The following is a 23,664-nucleotide window of genomic DNA, read 5'->3' on the forward strand; positions in this document are numbered from 1 at the left end:
ATGTGCCTCAGAAGTGTCCTCATTGCTCTAAACTCACTGCTAGAGCAAGGAAGGACAGAGAAATGAGGCTGAAGATGATTTTATTTGATAAGGCTCTTCAGCCTGAAAGAACCGAGCTGACTCCCTTGGAAGGCCCGTCAGCACCTTAAAAGTGGAAGGCGACTTCTTTGACCTCCACGGGTCATAAGGGAAAGAAAACGTCTCCTACTCGATCCTTGCCTGTACTATCCACGAGCAGGATGAGCGAGACTCAGAGCTGGGATGCATCTATATCTAAAGGATACACTAGGCCCAGGGAACAAAAGACATTGCCTGGGTTTCAGACTTCCAAAGACGCAACACAGAAGATCCCGCAGGTGTCTAAGTGGCAGGTGCCGGAGACTACGGCACCGAGACAAATAACCTTGGCACTGAGAGCATCGGAACTGGAGGCCCCGGAACAGGGACTTGTGGTGCCAAAGACCTCTGGTTGTGCAGAACCACAGGCCACAGGACTGAGTGTGGAACCGGCGTCACTGATATCCGCACAGAAATTTTTGGCACTGGGCATGGCACCATCTGTATTGGCACCGTGAAAGCATGTTTTAAGACATGGCACCAAAGCCCCTCCCCGGACCTCTTCATTATACCATCCCCTCTGTCTCTGAGCTCTCCTCCAGAATCACACATACCGGAAAGACCCTTGACACCACCATTGCCTTTCTTTAGGCCACCATCTCCATTTCTGCAGGCCTCCCGCCTCCCTGGCTTAGGCACCCTTCACCTGACATTCGACAATCGCATCAGTTACAAGGATGCTCCTACAGGGTGTTCCCACCCCCGTGTATATCATCTAAACGGTCTCATTCCTTCCACCATCATAAATACAGGTAAACACTCATGTTCCAGATCCTCATCACCATGCTCATGTCCCTGCCACTGCGTACACCCGTACTATCAGGAGGACTATCACTGGCACCGACGTTACTCAAGGTCCAGGGGTAGATTCCTGCATCCAGGCCCCTCATATAGACAATCCTCATCTCCTCCTCCAAGGAGGCATCATCTGTCCCCTTGAAGAGAGGATCCAGAACCAGTTGTTGATCCTCCATTGGGACACCTAGAGGAGCTAACACAGGAAGTATCTGAGGAACAGACAGAGGCATATCAGACGGATGCCTCTTCATCCTCGCCGAATGAGGCGGTCGTCCCAGGAGATATATTCCCTCCGGATGACCTTAGGCAGTTTCAGGAACCGTTCAGAAAGGTTGCTCAGTCTCAGGATATACAGGTGGTGGAGGTGCAAGAGAGGCAGCACAAACTCCTCAAAAATCTGAGACCTCCTATGTCATCAAAGATAGCCATCCCATTGGATGAGGCCGTCACAGAGGCTGCTACAAACATCTGTCAAACTCCAGCTTCTATTCTGCCAACCAATAAGAGGGCAGACAAAAAGTACTTTGTGCTGTCAAAAGGAATGGAGTTTTTATTTAAGCACCCCCAGCCAAATTCCCTTGTTGTGGAATCCTCCCAGCAGAGGTCAAAGGCACCACAATACAAATCTACGGTGTCAGATAAGGGTGGAAAGAGACTAGATTTATTTGGGTGGAAGGTATATTCATCCTCCACTCTACTGCTACGTATGGCTAACTGTGCTACACACCTCTCTAACCATAATTTTGATAATTATACAAAACCGATATCACTCATGAACTATCTCTCGGATGATAAGCCAATCCAAAAGGCTATAGTCCAGGAAGAGTACACGGCCTCACATACAGGAGTCCAAATTGCACTGGATGTGGCAGACGCAGCAGCACGTTCCACTGCCACTGCAGTGGTGATGCGACGAGTATCCTGGCTGCAGACATCCGGCGTCCCTAAGGAGTTACAAACAAAAGTTGAAGACCTTCCTATTGATAGATTAAAACTGTTCACTGAAACCACGGATGCAGTTCTCTGCTCCAGCAAGGACTCGAGAACCAGGTTAAGAACGCTGGGTATGTACACTCCTCATTACAGGAGGAAGAAGTATTAAGTGTACCAGCGACGCTACGCCTTCCAACCTCAGCGCCCACAGTACTAGTGGGGTTATGACCTGGGGCACCAACAACATCAAAGACCATCTAGGTGACTTATCCAGCAAGGCTGTAACCCTGCACCACAGGCGGCAAGTTTGACTACTATGTCGAGGACTGCGACACCACACCCATGACTCAGTGCCAACAGTCACCTCATCTCGTTTCACCACCACCTCAGACCATTCTACTGGCAGTGGGAAAATATCACCACAGACAAATGGGTTTTGGAGACTATTGCTGCAGGATACACCATCCCATTCTGCATACTTCCAACAACAAAACCCCCTACCCAGTCCCTCCTCAAGGACCCCTCTCACGAGACCTTTTTAAAACAAGAGGTCGATCACCTCATCTCCATAGGAGTGGTGGAGAGAGTCCTGGATGAGCTCCAGGGGAAGGGTTTCTATTCATGTTACTTCCTCACGGAAAAGAAGACAGGGGGCTGGAGACCAATACTAGACTTACGGGCTCTCAATCATTACCTCCGCAAGCAGCCTTTCAAGATGGTTACTATTACTTCTGTAGTCACAGCACTGGGCGATGGGGATTGGTTCGCAGCCCTTGACTTACAAGATGCGTAACCATTCATCCTGCGCACAGGCATTTTCTCCGTTTTACCATGGGCACAGAACATTTCCAGTACAAAGGTCTGCCCTTTGGCCTGTCTTCAGTGCCCAGAGTCTTTACAAAGACACTCTCAATAATGTCAGCTTACCTGCATCATCAAGATGTCTCCATCTTCCCATACCTGGACAACTGCCTCTTAAAAGGCACCTCGTGAGTAGGTGTCTTATGCACAATAGACATTACTGTAAAGATGTTCCGCTCCTTGGGCCTCATTATCAACTTCCAGAAGTTGACAATGGAACCTACACAGGACGTAGAGTTCATAGGAGCATGCCTCGAGTCCATCATGGCGAGAGTGTATCTACCTACTGTATGTTTTCATGCTATCCAGTCTCTGATTCAGGTGCTGGTAGGCAGCCCCACAGTACATGTAGTAACTTGCGTGCAGCTTCTGGGACACATGGCAGCCACCACATCTGTGGTACAGAATACCAGGCTGCACTTTCGTTGCCTCCAGCACTGGCTGGCAACCGTGTATGTACCGATAAAACATACCGCTCACAAGAAGGTGTCACCTACAACGGCGGTGCAAAAGTCACTGAGATGGTGGGCAGACCCCAAGAATCTGCTATCAGGGGTCCCCTTTCACCAGCTGCAAACCACGGTTTTTCTTATGACAGATGCTTCCCACATAGGATGGGGAGCACATATGAGAAACAGATCAGTGCAAGGGCGATGGTCCCACAGAGGGAAGGAAATGCACATAAATATGCTAGAACTAAGGGCAGTGTTCAATGCATGCAAGCACTTCCTACAATACCTACAACACAAAGTTGTCAGTATCAATACTGACAACCTTTCCACAATGTATTATATCAATCGACAGGGCGGAGCCAGATCTCGCGCATTGTGTGCGGAGGCTGTCCGCCTGTGGAACTGGTGCATTGCAAACGACATAATCCTGAGATCCTCATACTTACCAGGCACCAGCAACGTGCAGGCCAACTGGCTGGGCAGGCACTTTGCTCTCGATCACAAATGGGAGATCCATCCCGATCTGCTTCGATGTATCCCCAACACATGGGAGTTTCCTCAAATAGACCTGTTTGCAACCTCCAACAACAAGAAATGCCCTCAGTTTTATTCCAGAGCAGGCATTGGTCTGGGCTCATTGGGGGATGCTTTCCTTCTGTCTTGGAAGGGCCCCTTACTTTATGCATTCACTCCTCCAGTACTCATCCACAAGGTCCTGGAAAAGACACAGATGGAGAGGGCACGCTTGATACTTATAGCCCCAGCATGGGTCTGTCAATACTAGTTTCCCCTGCTACAACGTATGTCATGCTGCCAACCACTCCCCCTCCCGATTGTTCCAGACCTCCTCACACAGAACCGGGGAGCCCTGAGGAACCCTCAACCTCAAATGTATGCCTCAAGGCATGGCAAATCCTTGGTTCAGTGCCTTAGAGACTTTATGCTCAAAGTGTTAGAGGTCCTAGAATACAGCCGACGGGCCTCCACCCAGAAGACTTATGTGTAGAAGTGGAAATGCTTTACTTTCTCGTGCTTATCCAAGCAATCGAACCCCCTAGAGGTCCCAGTTCCCACAATGTTGGATTGTGTACTGGATCTAAAACAAAGGGGGCTCTCCCTGCCATCAATAAAGGTTCACCTGGCACCTATAGCGACCTTCCAGCACACAATAGACAGATCAACTGTCTTCGCCCATCCTATTATGGCACAGTTCCTGAAGGGCCTCACAAATTTATACCCTCCTCGCAAGCCAATAGCACCCTTATGGAGCTTAGATCTGGTTCTGGACACGCTGTCTAGGCCACCCTTCAAACGCCTAGTCACCGTTTCGCTTTGCCTGCTTACCTTAAAAACGACATTTCTTCTCACTATCGCATCTGCCCATAGAGTAAGCGAGCTGGCTGTGGTAACGGTGACCCCGCCCTATACAACTTTCTCCAAAGATGCAGTAGTACTATGTTTACATCCTGCATTCCTCCCAAAGATCTCCTCGGAGTTCCATATTAATGAGCTGATAATTCTACCATCCTTCTATCTTAAACCACATTCCTCAAGTAGGGAGGTACGGCTTCATGCACTTCATGTGAGAAGGGCACTGGCCTTCTATATATACAGAACCAAACCCTTCCGAAAGGTGGATAGACTGCTGGTGTAATTTGCACGCAGACCAAAAGGAGAAGGATTACCCTCTTACAGAATTTCAAATATTATCACATCCTGCATAAAGATGTGCTGCTCATTATTTAAGACCACTTTACCAATTCCACCCAAGGCTCACTCCACTAGAGCAATGGTGGCTTCGACAGCCTTCTTCAGAGGAGTCCCCTTGAAGGACATTTGCAGAGCAGCAACGTGGTCGTCCTATGACATGTTTGCCAAACACTACGTGCTTCATTGGCTACTGGAGGAGGATGCACGTCTACCAACAGCAGTCCTCTCAGGTGCAAGCTATACATAATCCGGTACCCACTTCCATGTTTGTGGGTCACTGCTAGGTAGTCACCTACTGTGGAGCACCCACAGGGACCACTTGAAGAAGAAAGAGAAGTTACTTATTTGTGTAGTAACGATGGTTCTTCGAGGTGTGTCCCCGTGGGTGCACCACTACCCACCCGTTCCTCCTTGCTTCGGAGTTCTTCTTTATATTTTTCAGAGGCACCCAGGGCGGTTGTTTCAAGGAATTGGTGCAGACCAGATCGCGCACATGACCAAAAGTGCGTGAAGGACCAGCGCATTTCTACACATGCACGATCAGATGAGATACAGCTTGGAAATCTCTGATCTGTGGCGCCAAGGCAAGCCCGACACCTACTGTGGAGCACCCATGGGGACACATCTCAAAGAACCATCATTACTACACAAGTGAGTAACTTCTCTTTCTCTATTAGCAGTGTTTATGAGAATAGTGTACAGATTTGTGGCTTTATATTTATGTCATGGGGCAGATGCTGAAAAGTGCCACCTGGGTTTGTGGGATTTTTTTTTTTTAAAAGTTGTGAAAAGAGTGGAATGTGAATGGCATCATAGAATGGAGAAAGAAATGCAGAGATTTCTGGGAGATGATATATACTCATACCACATTGTGAAAATTTCCCAAAAGGCATTGGACTGGACAGCAAAGTGCCGCGCGCTGAGATATCTACCTACAGTAGATTACATGTTGCTTCAACACAGTATGTTTGCTGTGTATGCACTGTGCCAATGCACACGGCCAAGTATGCAAGTTCCCAATCAATATACGAACTTTGAAGGCTCTCCACCAGTAAAACTTGAATCGACCAAAGTTTGTAATATAGTCATAGCCTTCACTTGTAATCTCCTTGGGGGAGGAGCCATCTTTTAGTTCTTTGCACAGCCCTTAGCCCAACAAGCTTCTGGTCCACCACTAGTCCTAGATATCAGGGTGATAGAGGTTGAACCCCCCAATAATTTCCAAATCAGGGAATTTGCTGGACCAGGGGAGATGAATGCAGCCTGGGGCCTTCTTTCCCCTGGCCCGCCAGTCTGGCAACACTCCTAGCTCCAGCTCACCAGTTTGTCCCCATGAGTGCTCCCACCAAGTTGGTGATGATACCAGACAAGAGGTGTTGCCATACTAGGAAAGTCAGGATTATAGAGGTTCAACTTTGTACAGTTTTTTTTCTTCTAAAAAAACATCTAATTTGATGCTTTATGTGGGGGTTGGTTGGGAGCTCCACCACCTTCCCACCCAACCCTCCTGGTAAAAAAGGAGAAAAGTCAATGGAGACCAGCAAAGCCGCAGGGCATATTTAAGCCTCAGTGAGGGGGATGAGGACCTGAGCTTAGAGAGCTGTATAATCATATTTTGAATATCTGCACAGTCAGACCCCTCATTTTGGCAGTTTACATGGGTAGAGCTTATTTTGTTGGCAGAGGTGAGAAAAGGACCACCACTTTTTGTTCCTGCTTGGCCCAGCAAAGTCAGCTCAGAAATAGGGAAATGTAGAGACAGCTTTTGTATGCACTGTCCAGATCAGGGAATTCCTTTGCCATTTCCAAAGGTATGGGCTTAAGTGTTTCCCTGCGCTATCAGAGTAAAAGTGCCCATTATGCAAGTCAGGAAAGAGAAGGGTTTGAGGGAGAACATGGGACATGTAATGAATAACTGGGCAGTGCACTGGTGTCTACTTTGGATGCAAGAAACTGAGTTGGTGTTCTTTATTCATTGGATAATTAATACGTGAGGTATGGGAAATTTTGTCTGTTATTGCTTCCTTTTAGCTTAGCTTCAAAGAAATATATAGGTGCCACGAACTACCGAGAGAAGATTCACAGTACCTTAACACCATGTGGGACATTTCTTTTTTCTGGAAGTGAAGATGGCATAGCATATGTTTGGAATCCAGAAACAGGTAACCCATCAATTATTTCACAATATTAGGCCAGGTTGTCAAGCTTTCTGGAAGAGCCTTCTTTAAAAACAAAAATAAAAACCTTTTTCTGTTTAATAACTTTGGAGCAAAATACAAATACAGTTTGATGCCCTTAACCTTAAAACTTGAAGCCATGCCTTTTAGTGTTTTTAGTGGAGCCCTGAAAATCTGTGGATGTCCAGTTTATTATATCTGCTAGTATCTGCATCCTCAGATGTGGATGCAGATGTTCATGGCTCATTTTTGCAGATACAGATGTGGATACAAATTTTGTATCTGCGCAGGGCTCCAGTTATTAGTTATTTGCTCTGAGTTAACAATTGTATTTGTATGGGAATAAAACGAATTACAGGTAGTAGCTCAGATTTCTAATACTAATTAAACACTTCTAATTTGGCTTTTTGTTCTGTTATCCTTTCCATATAGGATACCACAGTATTTATGTGGTTAATGCTTTCCAAGTTATAAACTAGTTTAATATACAAAGATGTCCTCTTAAGATTTTGGTAACGTAACTATATAAGGATGAGTGAATATTATAAAAAGTTGCAGCATTATAATGTAAAATTTTCATGACAGCACAAGTTAAAAACTGTTTTTTCTTTTTGTAGGTGACCAAGTAGCCATGTATTCTGACCTTTCCTTCACATTTCCAGTTCGAGATGTTGCCTTTCATCCACATGAAAACATGGTGTCCTTTTGTGCCTTTGGTCAAAACCAGCCAATAATAGTGTACATTTATGATTACAAAGGTACATTGAGCATTTATCAATGCATAGGAATCTTGGTGACTGTCTATCTTTCCAGAAGTGACTTGCAAAGATTCTTTAAAAAACAAAAAAACAGATGTGCTGTGCAAGGACTGTGCTTAAGATCAATACAGAATTACCTTCAGACTTACCTTTCTCTCATGATTTTGTATGTTTGTCTGAATTCCAGACCAGTCATCGCATCCCACTCCAGGTCATACCCTCAGCATTTTATATCGTGCTAGTGATGTCACATCAGTTATTAGAGCCCCATTTCAATCCTGGGCTGCATTATAGAGTCCAGCAAATTTGCATTTTCTCACAGTACAGAGAGTTTAATGAAAATATTAATGTTTTATGTTTGATAGGATATAAAATATTTTTTAAAAATTTAGAAATGGTATAATTGTTGAGGAAAATCTAGGCCCATTTGGTCCTCTGTAGGCAATCTCCAGGCTGCAGTATAATTCCAAAACAAGTGTGTTATCCTCAGTGAGTCTCAAAATCTATTTGCTATAGAAAAACATGGAATTTGTGGTTTATACAGAAAATGATTTAGTGTTTATATTTTGTGGGAGAAAAACAAACATACAATGGAACCACATTTATTCAAGCTTCTGTTATTCAGTTCACTGTATTAACTGAACTGGTACCAGTACTGTTAGCCCTGTGCATCAAGTTTTGGGTGGCCAGCTCCCACAGTGAGACACACTACTGTGGCAAGGGAAACTAAAAATTCAGCAATTCATTTTAATTTCAGAAAATCACAGATTTTTATGGCAAATGTTAGGGTTTTTTAAATCATGGAATGCTAGGATCCCTGGCGATCACTAGCATGTAGTTAATGGGGACTTAGTCTTAAAAACTGATAGATTTCTTGATTTTAGATTTTATTGTTTACTATTCAGTGGCACCCTTCTTTTTTTTAGTTCAGGATGTTTCATCTTGATGTCAGATATGACAAAGATGTATAGGCAGTATGTTATATACACACAAATATACTCTGGGTTTTTTCAGTTTACATCTGCTGTTAAGTAATGGCTGCTGTTTGTGTTGATGAAGATTAATAGGTAATGCAAAAGATCAAATTTCCCATTTAGTTGCTGTCTTGATAATACAGTGAATAATTTTAAAGAAGCCCATAATGCCTAGCAACTTTAAAATAAGGTTGAAATCCTCCATATACTGTAGTGACATGATTTTACTGAACAAATTAAATTTACACAATCAATGGTCAATATTAAATGCCAACTTGTAATCTGTTCTGTTTAGCTCTTTGGCTAGAAAATCATAAATAATTGTGTCTCTGATTAAAAACTGACTCTGAAAACCCTTAAGCATGTTCTCAAATCTGTCCTTGTTCAGGAGAGCACTTTCAGCATGTGCTTCAGTATTTTCTTCAACAGGGATGCTTTCTTAAATTGTGGCCTTTAACAAGTCTGAGCACTCACCAGTACAGTGCCTCCTGCTGGTTTATCTAGGAATTAGATCTTCCCGCTATGGAGCCCTCTGCAGCTGAGAACTGATTTGCAGTATGGTTTTGTTTAAAAATGTATATATGTTGTTACTAATGATGAAGAAAATTCTCTTTCAAATAGTTAAATAAAATTGCATTCTTGAATTAGACAGGTTTCATTGGTATTTAACTGTGTACTTCCTGGAAATTCATGTTCTATTCAATGGAAAACATGGTTGTGTCTTCAACAATCAACAGGATATGTACATGTTAAACAAAAATCACACTGAGATTACATTGGTACTTCAAGTCATCTGTTGTTTTAACAAAGTTACTGACGTTTTCTCATCAGTAAACCAGTTCATAGGTTGTGTGGTCTTTTGCGCATACACTGTGCAACATACCAGGTACAATCCCGACAAATGAGTAAACATGGCCCCTCTGGCCTCAAGCCTTGATGCCTTTTCTGATGCTTTGCTGCTGTAGCCTGCAGTCCATATTGCTGAAAAAAGCCTCCAACATGCAAGTCACTCCCAGCTATATCTCTGTGTGCTGTAGGCAAGCACCATGCATTCATCCTTGCCAGCCTGGGTTATATGACAGAGTGACCACAGCTCACTCCTGGTCTTAGATTTTCCCCTAGAAATGTGTGTCCTATACTGCCCAGTCCTCTCTTGGGCAAAACAGGTTTATATAAGAACTGTAATGTCTTTAGTAGAAATAATATGAATGCATCTTGTTACCTCCAAAAAGAGTTTTAGATACTTCATTGTGAACACACTGGATTAGATAAAAAATTAAACAAGTTTATAAACTACAAAGGGATTTTAAGTGACTACAAATAATGAGGCATAAGTCAGTAATGGTTACAGGATAAAGATGAAATGCAACTGGTGCCTAACAAGTTAAATCGAAAGCAAAGTTTTCTCATTTCACACAGCAGTCTTACTAACTAAACTTTGATGGCTGTTTCCTTTTTGGTGCAGTAAATGGAAGGACATAAAGCCTATGACTATACTATGTATTTATTTCAAAATAGCAGCAGAAAATAACATTTTCTTTGTTTGCCATCCTCAGCATGAAACACGTGTGAAGAACAACATACAGTAGAATCTTAGAATGTTCACGTACAATATCGTCACGTGTATTTTATTGGAACAAATTAAGAGCTTTTAGATAATATCTCGCGGGGAACATGTTGAACAAAGGTTATTACAATAATGTGTAGGTTGTGGATGGTGGTACATTCTGACAGAGTTTGCTATTAACTTTTTTCCCTTTTTGGTTAAAAATGTCATGCCTTCTTTGATAAGACAATTTTATCGCATTAGTGCTAAGGAGATAATCATACAGTAAAATTAATTTTAGTCACTTGTAACATTTTGAAGATTCTTCTTGTTCCATAATTTGATTTAAATCAGCTGCTGTAAAAAAAATCCTTTAAATGTTTACTATGAACAGACGTTAAATAAGGAATACTGAAATCCTTTGTCTTCCTGATGCCACAGTCTAAAAACTGTAGAAGTCAAGTATGTGGTTAAAAGGCAAATGGGCTCAACTTTGATCAAGATAATATCAGTTAATGCTGGTACCTGGCAGCTAGCCCACATGGTTGCCTAATTGGACCCTAATGGCCGTGCAAAGGATATTGCCAAAATCTTTTCCCAAAACCTGAGGTTTCCAGCCCTTAAGCTGTTTTGCTGAAATATCTTACTCTGCATGATCAGGCCTGCTTGTGCAGGATATGTGCTGTGCCTAAATGTGTTCAGTTGTCAGCTTTAGAAATTTTTCTCAGAGACAATTCTCTAAATGATCTGAGTGCTGCTAGACTGGATAAACACCAGAGCAATCCTAGTAAAAGCAACAGCAAGGGTTTAGAGGGAAAGAAATACAAAGCCTAGTAGCAGGCAGAAGGAACTGAATTGTAAGCTCAGGATCTTCAGTTCAAATTGCCCAAGCTGTACCACTTAATGACTTCCACGAGCACTTGCTAGACTGGACCTACCAAATTACTAACTTTAGTTGAACTAGAAGCCTGCATTTTACTCAAATCTTTGTCATTTAGTGCATGTTCCCAAATGTGCTTGGTCTTTTCAATTTCATTTTTTCCTTGATTATTGGAAAATGGACTTTTTAAAATGAAAATGATCTTTAATAGAACCATTGTTTATCTTAAACCCATTTTTGAAAACACTCTTTCCTGTATGTAGGTGGTTTCCTGCAGAATAATTACTGTACCTAATCTCTTCTTTATCTCAACCTGGATTTATTTGAATAAATTTTATCCTCCTCTTACCATCTGGAAAAACAGTATCATCTTTCAGTAAAAAATAAGAACTGGAAGTTAGAAAATATACAATTCACATAAATTTAGTGTCAGTGATCTTTTTACAGTTGTGTAGGACAGCCTGCCTAAGGTTATATTTTACTAATAGTTTTATCAAGAGAAAACAACTGCTGACTAAAAGTCACGATGAATCAGCTCAGTATTAGAAGATGGTGAATACCAACAGTGGGAGGAAGTCAGGCTTGTGTGTGGGAAGAAGGGAGAAAAAGGGGAATTCTGGAATCAAGACATCAGAGAAGCTGCTCTTTGTGAAAACCCTTGAACAGGGATGGTGTGGTCGGATGAAGATGGGCCAGCAGAAAGATGGAGAGTGTGTGTGTGAGTGAGCATTAGAAGATGGCGGCAGGAGGGAGCTGGGTATTTAGGTGCAGAATACTTTGCATGGCTAAGTATATCATCAGGGCATTTCCTCGGAACTTTACATGTGGCTTTACTGGTAGCATCTCTATCACAAAATTGATGAAGATTCAATAGAACCAGAGAAATGCACATGTGATAATCACCAGCTGAATTCTATGTGTTTTGGTAACTGAATGCTAGTATTAAACTGTTGCTTATATTCCAACATTAACTGTGGATACATCATATCCATACAACTGGCATGTTCAAAATACAGCATCTAATTTTAAATTATTTCACTGAGGTTTTATATAATTTACTCCTCACTTGTTCAGTGCTGGGTGCACTGAAGCCCTGTATTTCTAGGGAGAGCTGGTCGTGACTTTTAGGTTACTGAACATTTTCCATTTTCAAAGATTCTAATGTTTCTTTTTTAAAAGCTTATAACATCTTCATTGTTTACCAGAGGACTTTGAAATTTGGCAGGGTGAAAACCCTGAGGCTAGAGAAGTTCCCTTTTTTGTCTCATGAAATCCCATCTGGGTTTTGCTGAGTTACTGTTTTAAACTTGACACACACTCTTTTAAAATTGTCACTCACTTCTATTACTTAGGTTTGTCTGAAGTGCTTTCACAGCATATCAGAATAATTGAATGTTAAGTTTCTAATTAGGCTCATACTTCAGCAAAGCAGCAGCAAATTGTTACAGGGAATGCCACAGAGTTGTCAGAACAGGTGTAGAAATGGGATGATGAGACACTCTGGCTAGGATCTTCCTCCTAGATTATTCAAGGGATCCAGCACATTGCTCCTGTGATCTGTCCACCTTTATGGGGTAACATGTTGAATGATAATCCTCACCACATCTGGCGTAGGAGTGGTCAGAGGGTGCTAAATTGGACGTGGCTTTTCTTTGACCTAGGTCGTGGTGCCATCAGGTCATCTTCCCAGGGAGAACACACCTGTTCCTTTTAACAGCTACTCTAATTGGACTTACAGCTCAAATGAAAAAGCTGTGCAGTAGTGAAAGTCCAGGTTTCAGCCCTTGTAAGTGATGTGATGTTTGATTTGTTACACAAGACATAATGAGACTTGATTTTACAGTTTTCCTTTTAAAATACAAGAACACCCTAAATTGCATACAACAATTCTTAAAACAGTAATTCATTTAGGTTTCAAACTCAAGCCAGATTTGTGGTTGCCCATGCAATTTTAGTTCTGCATTCTTGATGTATGTATTATGATAGAATGTACGAGGGTATGAGGAAGGCATTAGGACCCACCCAGAACAAGGTGGCACCTCTGAAATCTGGTGAAGTCATTGCTGACAAAGCCAAACAGATAGAGCGCTGGGTTGAGCACTACTCCGAGCTGTACTCACACGAGAACGTTGTGGTTGACGCAGCCCTCGATGCTGTTGAGCTCCTACCAGTAATGGACGAACTGGATCAAGAACCGACTGTGGATGAACTGAAGAGAGCCATCAACAGCATTGCAGCAGGAAAGGCCCCTGGTCAGGATGGTATACCACCAGAGGTAATCAAATGTGCTGCGGACACACTCCTGGAACCCCTACATGAGCTACTGTGCCTGTGCTGGAAAGAGGGTGAGGTTCCACAGGATATGCGCAACGCTAACATTGTATAAGAACAAAGGAGACAGAAGCGACTGCAACAACTACTGTGGAATCTCCCTCCTAAGCGTCACTGGTAAACTGTTCACTCGCATCATCCTTGGCAGACTCCAGAAGATTGCTGAGAGGGTGTACCCTGAATCGCAGTGCGGATTCCGTGCAGAGAGGTCTACCATTGACATGGTCTTCTCTCTAAGGCTGCGTCTACACGTGCACGCTACTTCGAAGTAGCGGCACCAACTTCGAAATAGCGCCCGTCGCGTCTACACGCATCGGGCGCTATTTCGAAGTTAACTTCGACGTTAGGCGGTGAGACGTCGAAGTCGCTAATCTCATGAGGAGATAGGAATAGCGCCCTACTTCGACGTTCAATGTCGAAGTAGGGACCGTGTAGACGATCCGCGTCCCGCAACGTCGAAATTGCTGGGTCCTCCATGGCGGCCATCAGCTGGGGGGTTGAGAGATGCTCTCTCTCCAGCCCCTGTGGGGCTCTATGGTCACCGTGGGCAGCAGCCCTTAGCCCAGGGCTTCTGGCTGCTTCTGCGGCAGCTGGGGATCTATGCTGCAGGCACAGGGTCTGCAACCAGTTGTCAGCTCTGTGTATTTTGTGTTGTTTAGTGCAACTGTGTCTGGGAGGGGCCCTTTAAGGGAGCAGCTGGCTGTTGAGTCCGCCCTGTGACCCTGTCTGCAGCTGTGCCTGGCATCCCTATTTCGATGTGTGCTACTTTGACGTGTAGACGTTCCCTCACTGCGCCTATTTCGATGTTGGGCTGAGCAACGTAGAAGTTGAACATCGACGTTGCCGGCCCTGGAGGACGTGTAGACGTTATTCATCGAAATAAGCTATTTCGATGTTGGCTGCACGTGTAGACGTAGCCTAAGGCAGCTGCAGGAGAAGTGCAGGGAGCAGAGAAAGCCACTCTACATAGCCTTCATCAACCTGACCAAGGCCTTTGACTTGGTCAGCAGGGATGGTCTGTTCAAACTGCTCCACAAGATAGGCTGTCCTCCACGGTTACTCAAGATGATCCAGTCATTCCGCGAAGACATGAGAGGAACCATCCAATATGACGGCGCATTATCAGATGCTTTCAGAATCAGGAGCGGCGTCAAACAAGGATGCGTGCTTGCTCCGACATTGTTTGGGATCTGCTTCGCACGCCTCCGGAAGCATGCCTTTGGATCTTCAATAGAGGGCATCTTGCTGCACACAAGATCTGATGGGAAACTGTTTAATCTTGCAAGGCTGAAAGCTAAGTCTAAGGTGCGGGAAGTCCTCATCAGAAACATGCTGTTCGCAGACGATGCTGCCGTAGTGTCTCACACAGAAGACCAGCTTCAAAAACTGCTGGATCAGTTCTCCAAAGCATGCAAGGACTTTGGGCTTACCATCAGCCTAAAGAAGACAAATGTACTCGGTCAGGAGGTTGCTGAATCCCCATCAATCAGCATTGATAACTATACGTTAGAGGTCGTCCACGAGTTCATTTACCTCGGGTCCACCATCACTGACACCCTGTCATTGGACACTGAGCTAAATAGGAGGATCGGAAAAGCAGCCACAACTCTGTCCAGACTCAGCAAGAGAGTGTGGAATAACAACAAGCTGTACACTCACACCAAAATGCAAGTCTACAGAGCCTGCATCCTCAGCACCCTCCTTTATGACAGCGAGACTTGGACCCTGTATGCCTGCCAGGAAAAGAGGCTGAACGTCTTCCACTTGCGCTGCCTCAGGCGCATCCTTGGAATATCATGGAAGGACAGAGTGACCAACACCGCCATCCTCAAGCAAGCTGGAATCCCAACCATGCACACCCTCCCCAGGCAGCGTCGACTCCTCTGGCTTGGCCACGTCCACATGATGAATGATGGAAGGATTCCAAAAGACATCCTGTATGGTGAGCTAGCCTCTGGCAAAATACCTCCCGGACGCCCCCAGTTGCGCTACAATGATGTCTGCAAGAGAGACCTCAGAGAGGTAGACATCGAGCTGGACAACTGGGAAGAACTAGCAGACGACCGCAGCAGATGGAGGCAGGGGTTACACAAGGGCCTTCATCAGGGTGAGATGAAGATCAGACAGCTAGCAGAGGAGAAGCGAGTGCACAGAAAGCACACTAAGGACTTGCCAGACACCCACTACTTCTGCAAGAGATGCAGCAAGGACTGTCACTCTCGTGTGGGTCTTCATAGTCACAATAGACGCTGTAAATGAAGTCCTCAATTGAAACTTTAAAGAGCACGATCCATAGTCTATGCAGACTGAAGGATGCCTACTACTACTGATAGTGTCTAATGGCAGTTAATAATCATGTACTATTTGTTTGCCATAAGTTCCCTGTCTCGTTGCATGCATGGGGGACAGAATCAAACTCAATGGTAACACTGTTCTTTCTGAACTATGTAACGTAAAAAAATTTCTTTTGATGTAGAGCTTTTGGTATATAGTTTGCCTTGTTCAGCATAGTCTTAGAATTTAATATGATCTATATACTTAATCAGTGTTTTTTTTGGAAACTACTAAGACTTGATCTAAACTTTTAATATTGATTATTTCTGCAGTTGCGCAGCGAGAGGCTGAAATAGTAAAAGATCTCAGTGGGTCACTCGCATCAACAACACCCAGAGGGCCACAAATTCTTAGCAGTTCTCATATTTCTGCACAGAAAGATTCAACAATGTCTCCAGCAGATGAATTTGTCAGTGTTGCAAGAATATCCATGAGAATGCAGAAAGTGAAGCAGAAACTTGACTCTGTCATGGTATGTCAAATTTGTATTTCCAAGTAAATTACAAAGTCGTCTTGTATGATAGCAATATTCTTTATATCACAAGCACATATTACAAATCATCCGTGTGTATTTTGTAAGTCTGTTGTTCTTTTAATAAATGAATGTAACTCCTGTTTACATTGTCAATGCACTTTCTGTGCTTGTTCAATGATTAGATCATATATATATGTGTGTGTATATATGTATGTGTTATTTTTGATTTTTACCACCCATTAGTGATTAAGGATTCTTTTGGCAGCATCCATTGACATTAATGTGAATTGCCTACCACCATATACTGACTTTTTGAGAGCTCCATCTGCATCTATGTTCGCTTAGAAGATACAAACTGGTGGTATTTTCAAATCAGCTAGTCATACGTAGGATGCACAGCACGCCCAGAAAATCCTTTCCTAACCTCAATAATAATAGTAGTAGTAATATTTCCACTTAAAATATAGGCAAAAATAGTTCAGTCTCTACAAAAGATGCATAATAGTTACACAAGGGCTATGGTTACACCACAGCGCTCTGTCGACAGAAGTCACTGTCAGAAGAGATTTCCCGACAAAGCACTAAAGCCAGTTAGGAGGGCTTTCCACTCTGTCAATACAGCAGCCAGACTGCCTGGCTGCTCTCTCAACAAAACAGGCACCCAGAAGCACAGCAGACAGGGCTGCCTATTGTTCTGGATGCTCTGTCTGTCGAGAGAATGCCTGGCCTCCCTCCCCCAGAGCATTCACACAGCTTTTTTGATGACAGCATCTGTCGACAGTAGCGTTATGCCTCACAACTAACAGGCAGAATGCTGCTGGCAAAAGTGCTGAGTTTTCTACCAACATGCATTTCGTGTGTGAATGTTTCACCAGTTTTGTTGACAAAACTGAGGTTTTGTCTGCAAAACTCACTAGTGTAACCATAGCCAAGGAGTATTAACACTGTTTAGAGAAAATAATTGTGTGCTTCATACTTTTCAAGACACACAATACCTAACCTTATATGGCGTAGCAGTGCCTTCAGATCTGCATCTAGTGCTGTTTCTAGATATATAGATATAGATATATGATTTAGTTCTACTCAATTATGATTAATCAGAGATCAATATTAAATCTGAAAAACAAAGTTCTACTAAAATGTAAATATTCTGATGTAGTTGGAGGCTAAACACAAATTATACAGCCACCACACATCTCTGCCAAAAGTGAATAACATCTTTGTATCAGAACCAAGAAGAGAAATTTGCATGACTTGAATGAACACACACAATTGCAGTTTTTGGCAGTATTTAAAAATGTCTTGTTTGTACTATGTTTCTGACAAGCTACATAGTTATGCTTTATCTTTCAAGGCTGTAAACTCTCATGACTAATGCTTATTCAGAAATATTCATATTTAACAGTTTTTATGGTGGTTTCATTTTTAATTAAGATACATTTGTCAGTTTGACATCACTAATTAAATTTTGACAATTTCTTGTTGAAGCAAATGTATCATCTCACCTGCTTTATCTTTTAGTAATTATTAAATTGAAGAAACATGTTCAGTTATATGATTGCAAATAAGATCATATTTACTTGAGTGATAGGCAGTTTAAATAATTGTGGTTGGTTGTTTCCTATTGTTAAACATCATTGTCGTTTAAATCAATAACCTTAACTGTGATTTAGTTTCCACTGTATTTGGGTAATCTAGTATATGTGTATATACAAGGCTAAATTTTCTGCAGTATATGTTTTGCAGATGTATACACAAAACTCGCACATATATAACGACCCATTCTCCTTCGAGTGTCCCCGTGGGTGCTCCACAATAGGTGTCGGGCTCGCCCGGCGCTGCAGATCAGAAATCTTCCAGCAGTTTCTCCTGGATCGCTCATGCGCCGGCGCGCACCGCTCCCCTGAGCGCCCCCGGCCACGTGTGTGATACGGTCCCCGCCAGTTCCTTCTCAACCACCATCGGCTGCAGACGGAATCCACTCAGGCTAAGGCCAGAGTCAGATTAGATAGTGTTTCTACGTGTAAATTGTTGTTTTTTCCGGTAAAAAAAAAAAAAAAGAGGACAAAGAGAATATCAAAAAAAAAAAAAAAAAAAAGAAAAGAAAAAGAAAAATATAGAATAAAAAGAGAGAGAGGAGCAGAGAAGAAGAGTGGACGTGAAGGCCAGTAGGCCGCCCGCTGCCCCGCAGGCCAGTGACCGCGATTCGGGTAAACAGGCACGGATTAAGTGCTAAGTACCCTATTAACAGTAAAGGACTCACCGCGATGGCCTCTTCAGATTTTAAAAAGTGTGAGTCCTGCCATGAAGCTATGCCGGCCTCTGATGGGCATAGTTAATGCATCCGCTGCCTGGGGGAATCACGTTACCCAGAAGTGTTCTCACTGTGCTAAGCTCACAGCCAGGGCCAGGAAAGACAGAGAAATGCATCTTAAAATGCTCTTGTTTGACAAGGCCCTCCAGCCGAAGTTGCCGGAGAAGCCTCACCCAGAAGGGCCCTCTGGGTTGCATAAGAGGAAGGCAGCTTCTCTGACCCCCTCGGTGCAGAAACGGAGGAAACTCTCCCCAGCTCGATCCTTGCCGGGGGTTTCAGTGAGCGGGATGAGCGGAGCGCACAGCCCCTAGCCGCATACTCAGGCAAGTGGCAGTGCGGCAGCGCACGTGGCAGAGGCTGAGCCTCCGGTTACACAGCAGCCGGCACGCACGGTGCCTAGAGCGTCAGCGAGGCAAGTGCCGGAACCGGCGGCACCGACACAGGTGGCACCGGCCCCCGCGGCACCAACGGTGCAGGGCCGCCAGGCACGGAGCCTGCAGGCACCGGAGGAAGTTACCCGCGTGGCACCGCAGCTGAGCGTGCCGAGCTCAGGGCTGAGATCCCCGGCACGGGAGGGGGCGGTGCCAGCCCTGCAGGGGAGGGGCAAGGCAAAATCAAAAGCCCGGCACCGCAGCCCATCTCTGGACAGGGCTGTGCTGCTACTAGCTGCTACTAGCAACAAGCCCTCACCCTGTGCTACACACGCCGCCCAGAAGGCCTGGGACTCCACCAGCCTATCCAGAACCTCCTTCTCCATTCCTCCAATCAATGTCACTATGGCTTGGTCCACCTTCACCTTTTCTGGGATTGGATCCCCTGGAGTACTATCACAAACCAGTTTCACCTCTATCTGTGTCGTCGCAGAGGTCTTGCTCTCCCACACGTCGGGGGTACACACCCCACTAGTGGTCTAGGTCTCCATCTGCAGACCCTTGCCCGTGCTGCCATGCCATGCCAGCTTATCATGCTGGACACAGACACCCCAGGCCTACGCCCAGGGGCAGGACCCCCCGGCCATTCAATACCCCCGTGGACACTCCCAACTGGGGACGGAAGCACAGTTATCTCAAGGGGAGTTAATTTTAGAACCCCGAGGCTTTCCTTCACAATCCTCCAGCAAGCAAATGTATCATCAACCGCAGGAGCCTGAGGGTTCAAGGGAGGTTTACCCTAGTGGTTCCTCCTCATCCTCCCCAGATGAGGCCATGGCCCCCGGGGATGTCTCTCCCCTGGATGACCTCAAACAGTTTCAGGAGCTGTTTAAAAGGGTGGCTTTCATGCAAGGCATTCAAACGGCAGAGGTGCAGGAGAAACATCACAAACTCCTGAAAAATTTGAGACCCCCGGCTTCATCCAAAATTGCTATTCCGCTGCACGAAGCCATTATGGAGTCAGCCACCACCATATGGCAGATTCCAGCCTCCGTTCCGCCTACGAACAAGAGAGCGGATAAGAAGTACTTCGTCCTGGCAAAGGGCATGGAGTTCCTCTTCAGTCACCCACAACCAAATTCGTTAGTGATCGAATCGTCCCAGCAGAGGTCAAAGGCTTCTCAGTACAAATCAGGGGGATTGGACAAAGATGTCAAGAAGCTAGAGCTGTTTGGCAGGAAAGTATATTCCTCCTCTACCCTGCTACTGAGAATGGCAAATTATGCGGCACACCTAGCGAACCATAATTTTGATAACTACTCCAGGCTTACTCCTCTCATGGATTCACTTCCGGAAGATAAGAAGCCGGTGTTAAAGGCAATAGTGCAAGAGAACTACGCAGCATCGCGGACGGGAGTCCAGATTGCCCTGGATGTGGTGGATACAGCGGCACGTTCAACGGCTACAGCAGTGGTCATGCGTAGAGAATCCTGGCTCCAGACATCGGGTATCCCAAGGGACCTACAGGCGAAGATCATGGACCTTCCCTTTGACACGCAAAAGCTGTTTGCAGACTCAACAGACTCGGTCCTCCACTCCAGTAAGGACTTGAGAGCTACACTTAGAACCTTGGGTATTTATACTCCTCCATACAGGAAGAAAAAATATTATCCTCAGCAAAGACGCTACCCGTACCAACTGCAGCGCACTCAGTATCAACAGGGCTACGACCAAGGGCGCCATCAACAGCAGCAACAGTACAGAACTCCCAGGCGACATTCTCAACAAAACCGTACTCCCGCGGGACAGGCCCACAGACAACAAGTTTGACGGGTATGTCGGGGGCTGCACTATCACTACCATCGCTCAATGCCACTCTCATCTCATGTTCCATCACCGCCTCAGACCGTTCCACCCCCAATGGCAAAAGATCACCACAGACAAATGGGTGCTGGAGATCATAGCCACGGGTTACGCGATCCCTTTCCAGTCGCTCCCACCGACAAAGCCTCCTTCCAGCCCTCACCTCTGGGACGCTGCCCACGAGGCGAGGCTCAAGCAGGAGGTGGACCACCTTAGGTTCATAGGGGCGGTGGAAAGGGTGCCGGAACAATTCCATTGGAAAGGTTTTTATTCACACTACTTCCTAACAGAGAAGAAAACAGGAGACTGGAGGCCCATCCTAGATCTTCGGGGCCTCAACCGCTACTTGCACAGGCAACGTTTTCGGATGATCACAGTCGCCTCCATACTCACAGCAATGGACGATGGAGATTGGTTTGCAGCCCTCGACTTACAAGATGCTTATTTTCATATAACAATCCACCTGGCACGCAGACGCTTCCTCCGCTTCGTGGTCGGCAAGGAACACTTCCAGTACAGGGTTCTTCCGTTTGGCCTCTCCTCGGCCCCCAGAGTCTTTACCAAAACCATGGCAGTGGTGTCAGCCTACCTGCACAGACGGGGGTGTTTATCTTCCCATACCTGGACGACTGCCTGCTGAAAGGGGCCTCAACGGCAGAGGTCCTACGCATGATACGCATCACAGCGGACACATTTTCTTCACTGGGCCTAGTCATCAACCTCGCGAAGTCAAAGACCGAACCCACACAAGACATAGAGTTCATAGGGGCACGCATAAACTCTATTACAGCAAGGGTGTACCTACCCGATGCCCGCTTCCGCACCATCAGTTCGCTGGTGCAAGTCATCACATACAGCCCCACGGTGCCAGTCTTAACGTGCTTACAGCTGCTGGGCCACACGGCGGCAGCGACATTTGTGGTACAGAACGCAAGATTGCACATGCGAAGCCTGCACCATTGGCTGGCGAGCATTTACAAACCGGCATCCCACACTGTCCACAGGGTGGTGTCGCCCACGACAGAGGTGTGCAGATCCCTGGCGTGGTGGGAAAACCCCAAGAATCTGCTAGTAGGGGTGCCCTTTCACCAACCACAAATTTCTATTTTTCTTACTACTGACGCCTCCCACATAGGATGGGGAGCGCACATCAGTGACAAGTTCACACAAGGGCTATGGTCCCCTGCGAAACAGACACTGCACATAAACATACTGGAGCTCAGAGCAGTGTTCAACGCCTGCAAACATTTTCGAGACTGCCTACATGGCAAAGTAGTCGGGATCAATACCGACAATACCTCCACTATGTTTTACATCAATCGACAAGGAGGAGCCCAATCCCGTGCCCTATGTGCGGAAGCAGTCTGACTGTGGAACTGGTGCATCGCCAACAACATAACGTTGAAAGCCTTGTACTTGCCGGGAGCTCACAACGTGAAAGCAGATCAGCTGAGCAGGCGCTTCGCACTCACACATGAATGGCAGATCCGCTCCGAGCTGCTACGGCCCATTTTTCATACATGGGGGTTTCCCCAGATCGATCTGTTTGCCACCCAGCACAACAAGAAGTGTCCCCAGTACTGCTCCAGGGCAGGAGTGGGGCGGGGATCCCTGGGGGACGCATTCATGATTTCATGGAGGAGTCCCCTACTTTACACGTTCCCCCCCACAGCGCTTATCCACAAGGTCTTGCAGAAAGCCAGAAGGGAGACAGCTCGCATGATACTCATAGTCCCAATGTGGGATCGGTAGCAATGGTTTCCCTTGCTTCTGTGCATGTCGGACCGCCCACCGTTCCCTCTACCGGTGGCGCCGGACCTACTCACGCAGGCTCAGGGGTCCATAGTGCACTCGCACCCTCAGGGTCTGTGCTTACAAGCATGGCTAATCCATGGCTCAGCTCCTTAGAGAGCACATGTACGGAGGGAGTACAAGTCCTGGAATGTAGCCGAAGGACTTCCACCAGGAAGACTTACAAGCAGAAATGGACTCCATTCACAGCCTGGTGTTCCGCCAAGCAGTGAGCTCCCCTTGACGTTCCTATACCGATAATACTAGAATACTTATTTGACCTCAAGAGGGGCGGGCTTTCTTTATCCTCGCTAAAAGTCCACCTCGCCGCTATATCAGCCTTTCAGCATACAGAGGAAGGGCCCACGGTATTCGCCCATCCTATCGTTACCAGGTTCTTGAAAGGGCTGGTAAACCTGTACCCCCCTCGGAAACCACTTCCACCATCGTGGAACTTGGACTTGGTGCTCAGCACGCTAACGGGTCCACCTTTTGAACCATTAGTCACAGTTCCCCTACGTCTCCTTACGATAAAAACAACCTTCCTCCTTGCAATTACATCAGCTCACAGGGTGAGTGAGCTCGCAGCAGTGATGGCAACGCCGCCCTGCACAGTATTATCAAAGGAGGTGGTAACCTTAAGGCTGCACCCAGCCTTTGTTCCAAAAGTTTCTTCAGAGTTCCATCTTAACGAACCAATAGTTTTACCCTCGTTTTACCCGAAGCCTCACAGCTCCAGCAAAGAGGCACGCCTGCATCTCCTGGATGTGAGGAGGGCGTTGGCCTTCTACATAGACAGAACTAAGTCCTTCTGGAAAACGGACAGGCTCCTAGTGTCTCTCGCTCCCAGGTCAAAAGGGGAAGGCCTCTCTTCACAGAGAATTTCAAAGCACGTTGTGTCCTGTATAAAAATGTTCTACGGGCTTCAAAAGACCACTTTGCTCGCTCCACCTAGGGCTCACTCCACCAGCGCGGTGGC

The 23,664-nt window shown here is 45.6% G+C and overlaps 1 protein-coding gene across 5 annotated transcripts in view; it reads left to right on the forward strand.

Annotated features, from left to right (window-relative positions):
* AHI1 (Abelson helper integration site 1) overlaps positions 1-23,664 on the forward strand; it is a 191,714-nt gene that overhangs the window by 56,195 nt on the left and 111,855 nt on the right. For all 5 annotated transcript variants that reach the window (XR_012645037.1, XM_074990512.1, XM_074990515.1 and 2 more), the window contains exons 16-18: positions 6,903-7,033; positions 7,666-7,806; positions 16,144-16,343. Coding sequence is in view for 4 of the 5 variants with exons in the window: in XM_074990512.1 (XP_074846613.1) it covers positions 6,903-7,033; positions 7,666-7,806; positions 16,144-16,343 (472 nt within the window). In the remaining variant the exon portion in view is untranslated. The remainder of the gene's footprint in view (positions 1-6,902; positions 7,034-7,665; positions 7,807-16,143; positions 16,344-23,664) is intronic.

The sequence above is a fragment of the Carettochelys insculpta genome, chromosome 3 (genome assembly GCF_033958435.1).
Source record: "Carettochelys insculpta isolate YL-2023 chromosome 3, ASM3395843v1, whole genome shotgun sequence".
Lineage (NCBI taxonomy): Eukaryota > Metazoa > Chordata > Testudines > Carettochelyidae > Carettochelys > Carettochelys insculpta.